Genomic DNA, 18867 nt, shown 5'->3' on the forward strand with positions numbered 1-18867 from the left:
CTATGCAGAAAATTTCACATGCAAAGGTATCCTTATGGGCTGCTTTATACTGCAATTAACCCCACACAGTTGCTGAGCATCACTCTTCAGGCACAGACCAGATGTAAGCTCCATTCCAGTGTCATTCCAGTGGCCAACATTATTGCACTCTTTTTCTGAAGATGGAAGGCAAGTATTTAGTGCGCAATCACTGGGTTCCTGACTGCTGTCATGGGGATCTTCTCTGGCTGAAGATGACCACAGAGATCATTTAGTTACAACCATGTACATGTAGGGAGTTTCTCAGTCACAGCAGATGAGTAATGAAGCTGGCAAGAACAAATTTCAGATCATTAAATTAGAAGTTAACAAGAAGACCTAAGGAGTAAATATTTAGAAGAGCTCACGGAAGCCTTATGGGTAGAAGCGTCATGACTAATTATTCCAGTGAGCATTTAAAGATGGAGTAAGGAGAGATTAGAAACAACAGAAAATTAAATCTCACCGATTAATTACATGCATAAATACAGATTAATGCCATATGAGTAGCTACCACATGAATATTCAATGCAATTACTGAAGTGTTAATGAAGGAGTCACAGACAATCTGATTTCCATTTTTAAATAACCAGCTGCAGAAATGTAAATCTGCAAATTATTGTCTAACTTCATAATTCAGGTGCAAATGTGATCTGTTCAGGGCGTAGAAATCACAGAAGTTAAAGGGCAGGACAAGGAATTGGAAATAGCATTAGAAAAAGAAATTCAATGAGCAAAGGCAGTTATGTTCAAATGACAGAGAAAGTTCTTAAAAACAAACAGGAAAAAAAATAAATAGAGAGAAAAGGAAATATACATCAAGAAACTAAACAAACACTGAAATTGTTACTTCAGTGTAGAAGAATTCTTTTCATTGTCATGGTGTGCTCAGATTTCATTTTGCACCAATGAAAAGTCCTGTCAGTTACTCATAAAAGAATAACAAATTGTTTATAAAACACTGTAGACACACAAAGGAATTTACTTCATGAATGCAAAAGGATTGTTTAAGATCACTGCCATGCTTACATAATTTCTCATCATTTGTTTCAAAAAGGACCTTCTACCGCATGTTATCTGTTGTTATTCAGGACAGCAGAATCGCTGGAGGGTGCAGTGAGAGCCGAGGAGCAGGCAATTAACACAGAAAGGAAAAACCACGGCAGAAACTCTAGCCAAAATCTCAGCCCCCTGAGTCTTCCTCCAACAGCAGAGAATGCAGATGGTGGCAGATAGAAACCTCCACTTCACAGGCCTCAGTTATGGCATCATTCCATTTCTAAATCCTGTCATGCACTTATAGATCAAGCACACAGAATACAGGTGATCTGACAACTTGAAATTTCAACACAAGTAAGAGGTAAGCTCACTGCAGACCATGGCTGGAAGCAGCCAGTGGAGAGAGATTCCTCTCCAACCTCTTATGTCCACTGGTTATATTAAACACACCAGTTCTGGGAATCGAGGTTACATCCATCACTGACATATAGATGCAAGTCACTGCACCGTTCTGGCTCTCATATGGATTCTTAAATTAACAGATAGCTAATTTCTAAGACAAAAATTTTATCATTTTTAACCCATTCTCTCTGTGCTTCCCCCTCCTGCAGTAAGTATACTTGAGGGCAATCGCAATTAATCCAGAGATCTGCCTTAGTTTTACTGGAGTAATTTGATCATGGGCTGTACTGTCAACAAGGAAAACTGTATCGGTAGCTTGCAGCTGACCATTAGGACACAAGGGACCATCTTGTTAACTAAAGACCACAGAGTAGCCCAGAAGATCTTTATCTTGGAAATGAAACATTGCCAAGGCTCCTCAGGTTGGCAGGCTCTCGGGGTGAAGGGGAAGAAGTTTCTAATAAACACTCTCCTTGGGTGACAAGCTCATTTTCACATAACGTTTAAAGAAATGAGGATTTCCTGTGCAGCTGTTACAGTGTCCTCAGAGACACCGCTTCAGGAGCTCCGTGCAATCGTTCCCTCTGCTCCCTCTTAAATCTGGCCAACAACAGCGACAGGCAGATTACGTTGCTGGGACTTTACCATCACAACGAGGAGCCTATAATAGCACTCATAAGCCGAGCGATTTATTTTTAATGCTGTCAGTATCACATATAAATACAAACCAGTTCAGAATCTGGTGCTTTCCTGTTTAAACATCCACTGATGGTTAAAAAGCATCTCCATATTTTGCTAATCAAATTAAAACATCCTAATGTTATAAAGCTCTGGGCTAATTTTAGACCTGACCAGATCTGTGGTTATTCCTGTTACCTGTCAGCAGTCATGATCTCTGCGGCATTCAGAATGCTTTACTGTTCACTAACTGAGGCAACTTATCCTCCTGTGAAATGTACTAAAACACTGGATAAAAGACAGATCTTGCAAAATACTTCATAAGCTATAAACCAAAGAGAAGGCCACGCGCCAGGAATTTTTAGTTTTACTCCTCTTGGAAAAACAATGAATTCAAGAGCTGTGGTCTACAAACCTGGCCATCTGCTTATACGCTTCTTCAGCCACCGCAAAGATATGTGGATCCATATCCCCCATATTTTGGCCACTGTATGCATTGATGATATCTTCGCCATAGATAGGCAGTTGTTCATAAGGATTTATGGCCACTAAGACGATACCTAGAAAGGAAATGGAACAATAGGAATTATTAATAGGTGTTTCAAAATAAAACCAAAAAAATAGCTTTAACACCAACTATTGTTCTCAGCTTTCTAAAAATATTAACTGGGGAAGAATAAGAATCTGATATTACTGACGTCAACAGATACTTATTGTGACCACGGTTTGCATTCAAAAAGTATTAGAGGAGTTAACGTCTACTCTGTCATAGGAAACACATCAGGGACAACTTCATACTTTTTCTGTCTTTTTCTAGCATGCACAGAACAACCAGATTCAGAGTGTGTTGACTTGAAACACTGCTTGCTCACTGCAGTAAACCAATGAACGTGCATTTTACTTCCCTATGTATTACTGTGAATTACAAATGATAGTGATTTGTGAATTATAGCTACCACATGGCCTCACTGACCGACAGTCTGGATGCATGAAGTGTGTTAACCCTTCGGCTGTTACGCTGTGACCAGTTTTTGTAAAAAGCAACAAACCAGTCATTGTGTAATTTGGATTCCAGGGCATCTCTGCGTGTCAGGCAGGACAACCTCCTGCTCAAAAGGATAAAACCCTCCCATTAGATATATTTCATAGGGCTGATACACAGCGGTACACAGTCATGCCAGGAATTTCAGTAATTGCACCTCTAGAAGGCACCACAAAACACTCGTGTGTCTAACTGCTGACACCTTCCATTTTCTAGTTCTTAGATCCCAATTGAACACATATCTGCCCCTTTTAATACCATGTAACATATAGAAGTGGTATCTCCATCACTGAAGCAGCCATTTTAAAAACAGAATTTCTTCTCACATACACATTTTGGTGCCTAGGAGTGCTTAATGCAGGTGCAGACAGGTGCTTAGTAACTATAGCAATCATGCTACACATGCTCCTTGGCCAACCACCCCAAAGGACCTGCACCAGCAGCATTTCCACAGCACTCAGCTCGCTTCTAAATTTACCCAGAAATTCACACGCACACACAGAGACTTCCTCAATGCAGATCCCATCCCTCTGCTCTGTGCAGATCACAGTGTTGTGATGATCTAAGAAATGTTCCATGGAAAAGCTGGGAGCAGGGAAGTGAAAGCACCTACAGTCTGGCACCGCTGCTGGGAGCATCATCCCATTTTTAAATCCTGTCATGCACTTACAGATCAAGCACAAACCCTAGCAAAAATGTTAAACAATAGAGTATTTGTCACAAAGAGATCTGAGAGACCTCAATCTATTTCCTCAAATACACAGCAGGTTTTATGTCTAGATACACCCATGTAAGTCAAGTCAGTGTTTTTCCATCAGCCGTGACTCCACTGAAATGACTCAGGAGCTCAAATGAAAAGTCTCTATAAAACTGTATGCCAAGCTCTAATGCTGTAGTGATGAGCCAAAACATAAGGGAGTTATGAGGGGAAGACACCTCAGCACCAGCAGACTCGAGCAATATTTTTGGCGTCGGTTTTTAACATCTGCCCTTTGTAACTGACAAGTAGTAAAAAGTTAAGTAATGCTGCTCCAGGGAGCCGAGCCTCCCAGGCTTGCAAGTCTAATCAAAGAGACATTGAAAAAAAGCCATGCGAGGCTTCAGACAATTCCCTCCTGCTTTTGGCTATGTTGGCAAAAATAAACCCTTGAATTCAAAACAAGCAGCCCCATGACAAGTCTCCAGCATATTAAATCACGTATCTTCAATAGCGACCTGTAAAATCAACAAACAACTACCATCTGGAAACATCCAAAACAAGAGAGTAAGGAATTATGTACTTTGTACGGAACTTTTAAATCAGTCCACCTCGCAGGTCTGTAATCCAGACGAATTTATATATAACTTTATCTCCACTAAATCATGTTGCTATTTTAAGAAATATCATGGCCCGACTCAGATCAGATTTATGTGCATTTTCATTCCTACAATTACACTAACCTAAACTCCGGCTACTCTCTTTGCCATTCATCTTATATATACACCCAAAATAAGTGTATTTAATTGTTCTCTTTTTAACATATTCACCCATCTGTGGACAAACTGGATATTAACATAAACCATTTATTAACTGAAAGTTTGCTCTCCTGCATAGCACGCAGTAGTTTATACATCTGAACTAACTAGCAGTATCCCTGACTTTTCATCCCAGCCATGGCAGTTTTTCCACGTAAGCATTCAGATTTTCCTTTTTTCAACTTCCTTCCTTAATTCTTCATTTCATATTCCCAACAGTAAAGCAAAGTTGAAAATCACCTCTGAATTCCTAGTAAAAGTGAAATTAAGAAATCAGTTTAAGTTTGGATTACTTCAAAGTGAAATTTTAAAGGACTTAATATCCATTTGACACATTATACTAAGAGTGGTTGAAATCATTTCTAGGGCCGTGGACATCTAGTTCTGGTGGTTGAGAACAATCTTCTTGGTGGATTAAAGCGTTTTTAATCTCCTTCAGGCTAAATCAACTGGGCTAGCTCAAACCACCTTCATGAGGTATTTAAACTAACCTGGCTAATGTGCGAGTCAGATTAAGGAGGTAAATGCAGTTCCTTCCACAGGCAGAGCTCTAAGGCAATAATCTTTTCAAAGGGGAAGTTAACTTGTACTCAGGACAGGAAATGACAGAGCAGTTTGAAAGGTGAATGTCCATGGCCAAAGGATCAGATTTTGAAGGGCTGACATGCCAACTGTATTTTCTTTAGCTTGTAACAACATAATGTACACACGCCTACATCCCAAGCTAATAAATCCACTGCATACTGTGTTCCTCTGGTCTCTTCAGGAAGAGTTAAACCTCCTTCACCTGCACTTTCACCACCAGGAACCCCCATGCTACTGGATCCACATGTTTCTAATAAACCCGCATGTAGCTACCAGAGTCATCACTTGAGGCTTGTTTGGAAGCAAAGCAGCTGACCAAGCTCCACCATCCCACGCCCTTTGGCAGACCCATCCATGAGAAGCTAACTGCCTTCCAGCATTATGAGAAACTATAAAACCAGCCAAACCCACAACTGAAGCTGCACTAGGGAAAACATGAGAACAACATGCTTTCCCAAACACATCAAAACAGAACTAGCAGAAAGCACGTTCCTTTTGAGAGCCTCTTCAATGATGCTAAACACAGCATACTGTAAGCAGCCAAAACATGAATCAGATAGGCTGCCTTACAGGAGAGGTACAGCGGTATCAGTAGGCACAGGACCACGAAACTCAGAGTGAAACCCTTACAACCTCAAGCTGTGAGATTCCAGTTGTGCAAGGCCCTTTCATAAAATGTTTCCTCATCAAGAGCTTTGGGTGGGGGCACCAGGGAGTGAAACACAGACAATGCCTAAACTGAGGAACTGAGGAAGTTTCCCAGTGCAGGGACCAGAACATGCACCCTCAGAAGGGGTTGCCCAGAGAGGCTGTGGTATCTTCATCACTGAAGACACTCAAATCTCAGAGACAGACTGGTCCAAGACCTGAGCAATCTGATCTGGTCAGACCTGTTCTAAGTAGGGAGCTTCACTGAAGATTTCCAGAGGTCTCCTGCAATCTAAATTATTCTGTGCCTCTGGCCATGCTCTGACTGCATGATGGGATGAGACATGGGCATGAATCATCTCCCACTCCTACAGGAATGAAGACTGGCTGCAAGCAGAGGGTGGCAAAGTCTGATTCAGGCCTTCACAGTCTGGACACTTGAAAGCAGGACTGGGAATAGATACACTCTGCTGAGCATCCACAGACTAGGAACAGCCAGAGTGAGCAAAATGTGGCAGGACATTAATGCCTAGTCTGTCCATCACAACATGTTTAATGTGGTGGTTGCCTTAGCTCTCCATACACATCACCATGAGTGGAGCTTTAACAGTGATCAGAAGAGGGAAAATCTGACCCTTGGTATGTTCTATATGCAGAGCAGGACAGAACAAGGCCTTCAGCTACCTGCAGATGTGATTAGCTGATATCTGTCAAGGGCCACCTTGCAATACGACTTCCCTACTCAACAGTTTGCAAAACAAATGAAATTATAAACAGCAAGTCTCATAATACATGATAACATTAAGGAGGCTCAGTGTACTCTGGCTTGGAATACCAAGAACTGGGACTATCCTAATAAAGTCTGATTAGAGACAAAGTTAAATTGTATATTAAAAAAAGAAATCATGGGGCATGTTTTCTCCTGGCATTAACTGGGCTACAATGGATATGAAATGATAATTTCACTCCAGGTACTGGAGAAATGTGTCTTTGCCTCAATCAGACAAGAAGGAAATTTTCAATATCTAGTTTCTAGCAAGCACATCATTGTACTATGTTTTGTTTTACTCAAAATGTAAAACATCCACTAATGATTTAAGCTGTTTCTTACGCACTGGCACAATGTCCAAATACAGATAAACCAGAGAAATATTTGAAAATTTACAAAATTTATGTACATTGAAAGGTTATGTGAAAAGTCAGCTATGCTTGGACTAAACACTGAGGTTTAAAAGAAACACATGAACACAAAGTCCAGAACCATGAAATCTAAATTTTGAGCCTAAATTATCTCACAATGTTTCCTTAAAATAGACCACTCAGCTGCAATTCTGCACTTACAATGAAATTATCATTAAAGTAACTTCCTCTCATTCTGACCATCTGAAAATAACACATGCAATTACAACTTCAGGTAACCCCTTATGAGCTAAATGGTATTTTTAAAACCAAGATTGTTCCTAATTGTGACTGGATAAGCACTGGCTCATGCACTGTTAAAAATTCACTCCTATAGTTGCACTGACTGGAAAACATGAAAAGGAAAATAAACTGGTATTTTCTATACAGAGAGGGAGGAGCTCAGTGCAGAGTTAGGCAATCATAGCTGGGCAATAAACCCACTGAACAGCAAGGCTCATCTCCTGCATCTGCACCATGTGAAGCCCTCCTCCAGGCCATGCCTATTGAAGGAAGCCTATGGGGAACACTAAGGCTCTTCTCTGAACCTTAATACTGTCAAGTATACTTGAAGCACTTAACAACCACAACAAACATAGGGACTTTCATAAGAATAGCCCAACACAGCCTGTCATTAACTTACTTTAACTTAAAGGCAGACATATCAACAATCAATGTCCCTTTTCCCATCTAGGGCATCCTCTGTAAAGATTATGGTATGAAAAGACTGTACTTGCCACAATAGGTATAGATTAGTTTAGAGTCTATGAATCGAACTTTGAGGTTGTGTAGAACAGCAGGTTCATGGAGATAACTGAGTGCTGTGAGGTCATTTTCACCAACAAGTATGTCAGGGTTTCGCAAGGGCGGGAGTTCTTTCGTCTTCGGATCTAGGCAATATTCTAAGTCCTGAAAATCAAATGAAAACACGTGTTGAAAGAGCTGCTGTTTAGGTTTCCTCATTCAGTCCCTCCAGTCATTCTTCCCAGCAAAAGACGCCACGAAAAAATACAGCAATATTTAAACTACCTGGTGATTTCCGTTTGCAGCTCTTCCTCCAAAAATGTTAAGATTTCTCAAAAGGGTTTTCTACACACATATATATACATATACACACACCAGGCAACCATAAAGAGACATCATCTTTTTAGACTATTACTTAAGCAAACCCCTTGCTTTTGCTGCCTGTTTTTTTAATTAAATAAAACAAAATATGTTATATCAAATATCTAACCAGTTTTTCCAAATTATCTTCCTCTTGAGAGGAACACAGGAAGCACATTCCCATCAGCCAGCTTCATATGCTGATACAAGATGAGAATATGACAGAACATCATGAGGAACACATAAACTGGAAAAAATGCTACTTACAATTTTTGCAGATGAAAATCAGTCTCTAACACAGATGGTTTAATTGCACCTGTCTCTAGATCCAAAATCACTTTATTTACTTGCTATTTCCTTGTCCCCACATAATGTGACTTAACTGGCAAATACCCCCATTCTACTACATGTAAGTGTGCAGCATCACCACACAGCCTGGAATACATGGAGGGAAAATTAATCTCATCAGATTAAAAAGGTTGTACTCATATTGTCATATAAGAAATTTGAGTCAAAGACTGAAATTCATTCAAGTAAGATATTTTATTTAGAAGCTATTCTATATATATATGTAGTCTGCTCTTTTTACTTTATTGCTGTGTAGGCCTCTACATGAAAGCAGGATCTAAGCTGCCCACTCGTAAGAAAAAAGAAGAAAGTAAAAATAAGTATTTCACCCCCTGCATTAGATCTACATTTTCCATTAGAAGATCTCAGGAATCACCATCATTAAAACTAAATAATCATTTAAGTAGCACAAAAAAAATGAACAGGCCTTTACTAGAAGGAGCTTTTCGCAGACTCGTCATCATTTCTATACACTGTATACAGCATCATTTTTGTCACGCCCTTAATCTTTTCCCTTTTTTATCTTTATTAATCTTCTGCTACAAGTCACAGTTCTTTCTCTGCAACACTGTTCTCCTAGCAACACTGTTCTCACTGGAATATCAAACCAGGGTTATAGGTTAAATAGCGCAAGCAGAAAAAGATGATGCAACTGAATATAATAGGCAGTTGGATAAAAGCAACCATTTTTTAATTTTATCTTAAAAATCAGGCAAAATGGATTTTTCTAACTAAACAGTATAATTTATCACACCAAAAATATACCACTGGAAGTCAGTGGCTAAGTATAATTGCACATAGATAAACTCTGACATAATGCAGCTTCCTGCATTAGATGTATCGGTCTCCAGTCAAGAACAAAATCACCTTAAGAACACTGCAGACCTACCTTGCCTTCTTCCAGTCGAAGCTGGAGGACTTTATCTCCAGGTTTATAGTCTTTGAGAAGTTCTGCTGACTTCCAGACCTCCTCTGGATCAGGGATCCAAACCCTGGCATACTGCAATACAGTAACAACAGCAAAAGATCATTGACTGCTTGTGGCAACATAGTTAAATCATCAATAGACATGACACCCAAGCCACCTTGTTTTTTTTTCACATGGATGTTTAACAGCCAAACCTTTGGATCTGAACAACTGAAGTAAGTTGCTCTACTGATAAAAGGCTATGCAAGCTTAATTTTATTCCCCACTGGAAAAAGACATTTCCCACACAGAATAATGTTACAAGATACACATTCAATGTTGAAAATCGACAAAGAAAAAAATAAATCTGTGATTTTAGACAGATCAAATACTTGGCTATAAAAAAAAATGAGCGTAACTCTTCTGCATAGGTTCTAAATGTATTTGCAGCACAACATTGTATATTTCTTTCTGCCTTTTTTTTCCTCCCCCCTAAGAGAACACTTTGGCACATCTGCGTTAATTCAGGCAAAGCTACCCGATCTCAAGTATTAAAAGCTCTTTCCTTTGTAGCTGTAAATAGGGCAAGTTTAAAACACATTACCTCCAAAATGCCAATAGAAAAAAAAAACTGAAAAGATTCGGTTGAAAAGGCCTCCAAATACTAGGAAAAAACCCTTAATAAAAAAGCATTCCCTTAATGCCTATTTTCACCAAAATTTATTCATAAAAGTAACCCAGAACAAACATATGGCCTGTTTTCTAAACCAGAAACTATTTTTAACAGGGTAAAGACATAATGGTCATGTCATATTCCAGAATCAATTAAAGGCGTATGGAAACCATCTAGTTACTTATACAGTTGCATATCCATGCAAATAAGGACATACGAAAGCAGCTCTTGAGTAATACAAGGAAAAGGCTAGGACATTTTTAATATATTAAAACTTCTGAACTGATGATGCTCTTGCAATGCCTGGAGAGCACTGAGATCATCCCACACCCATCACCTTTGCAAACAAAACAGTTTTCTGGCTTTAGAGGTGCAGCCATGTTGCAAAACACTCTCAATACACTAAGTTATTTCAAAATAACTGTTAAGGATTTGACAAAGCAAACACTTGATGGCAGAGAAAACTGCATGTGGTCATACAGCTTCATCACCTAATCTTACACAACTTATCTTTGTATAGCATCTTCTGCCTCAAAGAACGCTGAAGCACTCTTCCCCCCTCTTATTAACCCAGTTTTCCCTCTACTTAAAATGGCAAACTTCTTGTTTCTACTCGGGATCCTTTGCAAGACCAAACTTTACATTGCCACCTTCTTGCAACACAGGAAATGATAAAGTGTGTTCAGTAAACACAACGGGTTGATGAGCAAGGCTGGAGGAGCCCCAGCCCCTGGTCCAGCAGAGGGATACGCACCCTGCCTGGATGGAGGCTGCCAGGAAGGTGCAGCCTTCAAACTTGACAAAGCAATTTGCTTCCCATACCCAGGATGCTTCTCAGTAACAGAGCACATGAGTAATTCACAGCAGCCTAAATCAATGGCTTTTACCCTTAACACTCTGCAACCTTTAAAGCACTGCTGCTGCCTTTGTCTAGAAAGCTCCTAACTCCTGAAAAGCACATGCCATGGATGTAAACCAATCTGCTCCACTGAGTGAAAGGAGAAAAGTAATGAAATAAAGAATTCAAAATTGGTTTCAAAACCAGAGTATGCTGTGCTCACACATCGTCTCTCTTCATCTTCACTGGATGTTTATGTCAGCCCTAAGAATCTAATTTACACAAAGAGAAGAAATAATTCTTTGTAGTGAATGTGGCTGTGTTGGGGTTTTTGCCCCCACATCAACTTTATTATTTTCATGTGTATTTGCTATTGTTTCCTGTACCAAAGTACAGTATTACTTTATTATTTACACACCTTCATCCCTCTCCCCAAAAGATAGGAATATTGATGAATTCTCCGAAAAATTAAAGATCCCAAAACAATTCTTCTGTATGTGCTCTTGCCATTGACAGAGAACACTGTATATAATAACAGCAATGGAGGCCAACAGAAAGGCAGTGGAGCAGCTGGGAAATTAGCAGTGGAAGCCATGACTTGGGCACTTGGATTATGTGTTTGTTTTCAGCCCTGCTGTATCCAAAACTCACAGGCTTAAAAGCCTTGTTCAGGTTAAAATGAAGGTGTGTGGTAATACATGTATGTGCCAATGCAAATATAAACCTACAGAAACTACAGCATAATTCCAAATTAACCAGGACGTGACCATAGGGGTGCAGCATTAAAGCCAAGTACTGCGCTCAGGAGCAATGTCTGCTTTCCTTTACATTTGTTTTTTAAACAAAGGATTCCCCATAAAACTTCAAACTTACCCCAAGGTACTTGTTCACAGAACTCTTTCACCTGAAAAAATATCAAAACCCTGCCAGAAAGTGGGGAAGTTTTCAAGTTTAAAGCAAAGATGCTGCAGTGTCAGGCTGAAGACTGAATGTCTACCACACTTTGCTGAGGTTTTCCCCCACCCCAGTTATAGCAGCAGTTCCCCATCCTCAACATTTCTGATGGATGTTATTTCCCGTTCATCACAGGAATTAAGAGAAAGCAAAGTAAATGTAATCTGAAAGAGGAAAGCATTTAAATACTGTCTGGCAAAACAGGTTAGCAGGCTGGTTTCCTCTAGGCTACACAAAGAAAAGTTTCCTGATATAAAAAAAGCAGCAGCCTTCTAAGACACAAACACTGTTAACTTCAGGCAGCAAATGCTGCATAGCAGTTTCTAACTGCATGATCTATGCCAGTGTGAAATAGGCACCTTTAATTTATTCAGCTGAAACTGTACATTTTCTCCTGTCTAGAGAAGGGAAAGGGAAAGAAGGAAACAGATCACCATAGAAACTGGGTTCTAACCCAGTTTACTACAGACAGCTGAACCTTCCACATGACATAACCCCACAGATACTGAAGTCATCCTATGAGCGCTAAGCTGTAGCTTTTCATTGCCTAGCCTTAAATCCCTGCCAAAGAAAACACCTGGTAAAACACAGAGGTGGGAGGAGAGAGAGATGTTCCTTCTTATAAGAACTGAATCATTTCACAACACTCTCACCTCCTTAATTTAGCAGAACGATTTGCAACATAAGATTTTCAGTCTTTTATATAATCGGTGGTAAAATCCCATTGCTGGCTAGCCTTTAATGGGATTCAATCCTACAGCAGAGATTAAAGCACCACCACTGGTGCAAACAGAACTGAGGGCCTCTTTCCTGGGAATTATCTTACTGTCGTCCATTCACCCCTCTTTATCTACTAGTATATAAAATCAAGTTTATGACTACATTAATACTAAAATATGATAAACTTGTAGAGACACTAATTTACAAATCAGCCCTCTAAAAAGGGAAGGAAATTCTAGCCTAAAAATGACAATAAATTCTAAAATTATAGCACTGAAATGACAATAAAAATTGCAGCAAGAATCAAATGAACCTCAGTGAAATTGTGCTTGATTCTGATCAATGAATGCCTTCCTCTGCAATAGTTCAATGCAAATTTGAACCACCAGCATAAAACTGCTGACAGGGGATATAACAGTACAATTTATTCAAGGAAAGGCACCAAATGATATTTTACATTAGAATGACAATGTAAGGCATGTAGATGAAATATGCCTGGATTCAGAAGGAAAACAAATAATTAATTGAGTATTGACCGGACTACTTCAAACCCAGTTTCTTCCCTAAACTCTCTTCCAGTCTCAGCAGGCTAACACAAAAAACCTCCACCACCTCCAAAATCACACGAAGTATGGAATACCTATTCAACAAAGGTCAAGCAGGGCTGCTGAAAGGCAATGGCTTAGTGGTATCTACACTATTAGTAACTCTTTAAAAGAGTTCACAGCAGAAACAGAGGGAGAAGCTTCCATTTTTTACTGGTGGGTCACAAAGCGGGCTGTATTACTAGTTTCATATAATGAGAAAATATAATCGGAAATTGCAATATTCTGTCATACCTCATGATTTCTTGCCTCAGATCACATGAAGAAATCAGCAGACTATAAGAATTATCTACCAAATAAGATCATATGACTCACAAAGCCTCTCTTCTGAGATATTAACCTCTTGAAGTACTAATTGACATTGCTGACAGAACAGAATTAGCAATGCAGGCGGCTCAGCTGTCGCTCCAGCAGTCAAACAGTTTTCTACTTCCCTTACACAACCACAAACACTGCAGAAGCAGACACAGCTATCTTCCCAGCTTGGCAGCTCTTCTGATAAGAGCTGAAATAGTTTATGAAACTATCTACATCCTAAAAAGGAAAATTTCAACTCAAAAAGAGCTGTCCCCAGTTTCTCAGCAAGATCTACCCATGCAAGTGAACCTGTATGAGAATTCACTTTAGCCAAGATCAGCTATTTATTTACAGACAGCCTCAAAACCCAGGGTCTTTCAGGCGTTAACCATGAGAACCTTACAAGAGGCACTGCGCCTCTCTCTCTCTAGAATGACCTCAGGTTTGAGTAGGAATAAGCCAGCTCAGTGATGTCTGCATCAAAGAGACACCATCAATTCTGGCAGCAGTAGCTGAAGGAGCTGGTGGAACAGCAACAGCTGATGAAAGTCAAAGCCAAATTGGACCGAAGTCATTCAGTGTTGAACCTGTTGCTAACTGAACACGGCCACCTGGGGAGAGCAGGCTGCATTATTAGGCTGGAAAAAGAGAGGTGTCTGTGCTAGCAAGGTGCAATATCAAACCAGAGAGCAACGCTGTAAATGTTCTCACTACAAAAGTGTTGAACTGATCTGTGCAAAATGCGAACTCACTAGAAAAGGATTTCTGAGCTGTGTGATTTCCTCGGATGGGATTGCTCTGAAAACATAATTTGATGCTATTACAATAATTTCCTTTCAGCTTTTATCTTCTCCCCTATACTTGTTTACAGCACCACCACCATGGATAATAATACTGAGCCTAGGAACACTTAAAACAGAAAAGTTTAGCTTTCATATTAACCCCATAAGCAGATGCACGGCCAGGTGAGTAACAGGTCAAACACAAGTCTTAACCAACCTGGATCACCACAAAGAGATCCTGATCACTCACACACAAGGTGAGAGGACGTCCCATTTCTTCCACTGCTGAAGCCACTAAAATTTCTGCTATCTGCCCTGTGATACACAGGCAGTCCCAAGGAAGGACTGCATTTATACCAACAAACTGCTGCTGAGGCTGCACTCTGAAAAGAAAGACAAGACTTTACCCTCCTTTCATAAAAAGGCCAAGTAACCAGGCAGGATCGGACATTAGAGCATTTCCAAGACAAGCAGGCTGCTGCAGTACCCATCTCAATTCTTCTTATGGCCTGAAGGAAATGGCATCATTAACTTTGCAAAAGAATCAAAACAAAAATCATCAGTTTTCTTAAAGGCAGCAGCATTTTTGGGGCATGGAGCATATTTTCTCTCTTGTTGCTCAGCAACAGCCATTTATATACCTCATACCTCTTGTACAGTTTAAGGCCTGGCATTTAGAAAGTGTTAATCTAAAGAGACATTTCCATCATGAAAATACATGTGACAATTTCTATTAATGTTTTATCTGAAAAACAACCTCACATAGCTCATTTACCCAATAGGAAGATCAGAAGCCTCGTGTTGTTCTGACCTGTGGGAATTCCCTGACCAGTCACATGCAGAGCTCCCAAACAGCATCCAGGGGACAGTGGTGACTGAGCTTCGCCCCAAGACACCACCACCACGAGCCTGCAATGCGACTGGCATTGGGTTTGCAGATGCAAGTCAAAGTGCCTTTCCTTCTTTCTTTTAAGCATTTCGATAAGGGATTCTTTGCATTTAGGGCCTGGTGCCTTGTAAAATGAAAACAACTTGCACGTTGTTTGCCATACACACCTTGATTGTACAAGGTACAATCAGAAACTGTTGGTACGCCACAAAGAATCACTGCAGCAAGATTTACACCTTGGGAAAATGTCTGTTGACTTCTGTTTACCTGAAACTTCACCTTGCTTCAAGCGACACAAGAAAAGCTAAATCCCCAACACAGGATACGTACACATGCTGCTACCGGCAACCCTGGTCAGCAAACACAAATGTAGACTTTTTAAAATTTCTTGAACTATTACAATTTTAGCAACCTTTCCACTGCAATTCAGAGGAAATCATCACCCTGCAAATCTATGCACTGGGTCTGACATCAAGGCCAGAAAACTCAGTGTTTTACCTTAAACTATCAAATCTCTCAAAGAACAGTTACATTCCCAGGTTGTAGTTGATAAAATTTTTGTAAGGCACGTTTTTAAGGAGTTAACACACATGAACTGTTTAAAAGTTGTGAATTATTTTCATCTTTAAAACCATAACTTTCTACATTCCATGTTGACTGCACTTACCCTCTACAGAATGTCATACTGAGAGAGACAGATCTGGTTTATACTCAGTCATTATTAACCCAGACAATACTTCACTATAAGCCGCTGCACGCAGGAACAGCATTTGTCAGCTCCTGTCGTGTTTCACAGACCCTCTTTCACAGGCTCTTCTCCACCTTCAGCCGCGGTGACCACCTTGTATGCTGTGATCATCGCTCATCTTGTGATGATGCCAGCAGCACCCACCACAGAAAGCCACTGGACAGCAATGGGACATCACATGCAGCGCTGCTGGGTACACCATGAAGTTGTCCACATGATGCTTCTGACAGGGCTTAACTAAGGCTGTACTGTCAATTACTGAAAAATAAATCATGTTTCACAAACAGGACTGGGGCAGGCCTGGACAAAGGTGTTAAATGGGAAGTGCAGCTACACGCTTCCCTACACCCCCACCACTGCCTAGAGCTTATGTAGTACAACAAGGAGTGATGATGTCCTGCACTACTGTCCCTGCAGCTCCCCACCTGCCCTGTCTGACTGCGGGGCTCCTCACACATCACCAGTCATCAGCAAACCTGCAGTGCAATAACCCACATTAAAACAATGGTGAAACACCAGTACTTCTACTTTACTTGCTGCAGTATACCATTCCCATTCAGGGCAGCACACTGATCAAGAAACAGTCATTTAAAGTAAATCAGGCTTGAAAATGGATATTCAAACCAAAAAAATCAATGCTTAAGAAAATATTTTCAACTGTTTCAATACTGTTGGAAACAGTTTTGATTTCCAGACCTGTCAAAGGAATGAAGGCGACTCTGAAAGATCTTCAGGAAGACGGCAATTACAGCTACATCAAACCCACCAATGTTTTGGTCGCTACTTGAGACAAACCAGCTGAATAACCACAATAAGGTCAGGGAAAACATCAAGCAGAAGCGTGACACCTACCCCAGACTGAGCGACAGGGAAATATTCACATAAAACTTCATTTGGAGTCATGCCCACACAGACAGGCATACACTGCAATGCATTTTGAGCCGTAACACCACAATGAAGGCCAGCACTGAATTATATGCTAGTGATTTCAAAAAGAATTATAAATCTGCCTTAAAACCCCTAATCCATGCAACCTGAAAAAGACGTTACAAGAGTTTTAGAAGAGCGGCCTGGATATTAAGCCAATGAGACGTATTGAAAAAAGAATATTAGGGAAAGGGTGCACAGTTTCATGTGTGTTTACAGTGAATGTTGTGGGTATATTACAAAAATACTCCGATTTAAGAACTTCTTAAAAGCCAATACTTAGAGAATACACAAAGCCCCCCATTCAAAGTGTCATGATTAACATCATGGGTGCCAGAATTCAAGATTCAAGAAAACAAATACCATGAGGGCAAATGAAAAGAGTGGTTTTGTTTTAACACTAAGATGATGCAAGTCATAACACAGACTGCACAGCATCATTACCTAAATGCTGAAATACGTATTACTTTCAGGCCACTGGTACAAATTCAGTCCGGACCCTCATGTTTTCACTTGCTGATGTCACACAATGAAATGTTCTGGAGTGGATTTAAGATCTTACAAATCACCAGTCTCCAGAAACCTCGCCCACAGTACCCAGGGGAACTGATTCGTTTCTCACAACACGCAGCACAGCCCAAGTTTTGCTCGAGGACAGAAGGGGCTCACAGCACTGGCTGCAGCTGGTTCTTCATCCTGGGCTCCTACACGCAGAGAGAGGAAGCGCTGTCTTTTGTCTCGGTGTCCCCGCTTCAGCGCGGAGCCATCTGCATCACTGCCATGAGACTATTTGGTGTATCTGGCACTCGCTTAGGCAGGAAGGGGAAATAAAGGGTTGTATTGATCGGGCAGATGCACTGCGCCGTGCCCTGCTGCAGCACTGGGGTTTGAAACAAGAAGTTATTGAGGAAAAAGTCGTGGAGCCATAACTATCACCTGGCTCACAGAGGTGAAATAAAGCTAAGTTTTCTGGTATCTGTAAAGCATCTGGTGTATGGAACATTGACGACTTAACTGTGAAAGCTTAACTCAAAAGTTAAAAATGAAAGGAAAGCTATTTGGCATAAATGTTGGTAGTAGATAAGAATGTACTTTTCCAAGTATCTCTCTGTAAAGTTGAGCTCCAATCTAAACAGCATTCTTTAGTTTTTACTTAATCCTAACCCCTGCTCTCCCCCAAAAACATAGTCACACTGAAAGTAAAACACCTGCTTGAGGTTCTATCATTGAAACAGAGCTTTTTCTGACTGAGCTAGACTTATTCAGGGAAAACTAGTTTTACTCAGCTAACCCAGAACGTAACTTTGTCATTACGGTCAAGTCCACACCACAGACACCTTTCTGCCATGTTATATAACAACGACCTGACATGAGTGAAGCACATCTAGTGAGGTTATATTGATTCCCACCATGCTTTCATGGGAAACAGAAAGTCCCCACGCGAGGAAACCAGAATGACCAGCTATGAACCAGCCCTCAAGCTCCAACTTCAAACCAGCCAGCAGTTAAACCTCCCACATGAGCTTCCACAAGAGCCAGGGGAAGCTGCGAAAGCAGAACTAGGGTTAAGGCCAATGCTGCTCTCAGGAACTCCCCAGCGAGAGCAGCTGCACTTCTTCCCCTGCAACCCTCAGCCCTGCTCCCATACATCCCCAAAGGGATGTAAATGCATGCACAGGAGTCACAACAGGGCTGCAAGCACCAGCACCACCAGCTCCCGAGTGCTGCCTGGTCCAGCCCATTTCCTCACTGCAATTCTAACCTCAATTAACATGAGAAATTACAGAAAACACCTCTGTCTTGGAGGAGAAATTAATGCCTTTCACAATAGCTGGAAATCATATTCTACATTCAGCCCTAGAGAAACTATCCCACTTCTATTCTTTCAGCCCTAGAGAAACTATCCCACTTCTATTCTGTGCAAGAAGAGATCTCTATCTGATTGTTTGCAACATGCCTATATAGCCTTTGTATTTCCAGTATATAAGACTGTCACAAGGAAAAGAGCA

At 40.6% G+C, this 18867-nt stretch overlaps 1 protein-coding gene across 1 annotated transcript in view; it reads right to left on the minus strand.

The window, feature by feature from the left end:
* MYO5A (myosin VA) overlaps positions 1–18867 on the minus strand; it is a 100137-nt gene that overhangs the window by 71426 nt on the left and 9844 nt on the right. Inside the window, exons 2-4 of the mRNA XM_057397629.1 lie at positions 9408–9518; positions 7804–7975; positions 2513–2657 (exon numbers count right to left, since the gene is read on the minus strand). Coding sequence (XP_057253612.1) covers positions 2513–2657; positions 7804–7975; positions 9408–9518 — 428 coding nt within the window. The remainder of the gene's footprint in view (positions 1–2512; positions 2658–7803; positions 7976–9407; positions 9519–18867) is intronic.

Source organism: Pezoporus wallicus, unplaced genomic scaffold (assembly GCF_028554395.1).
Source record: "Pezoporus wallicus isolate ANWC-B61680 ecotype Strahan unplaced genomic scaffold, APGP_CSIRO_Pwel_v1 contig_3952, whole genome shotgun sequence".
In the NCBI taxonomy this organism is placed as follows: domain Eukaryota; kingdom Metazoa; phylum Chordata; class Aves; order Psittaciformes; family Psittacidae; genus Pezoporus; species Pezoporus wallicus.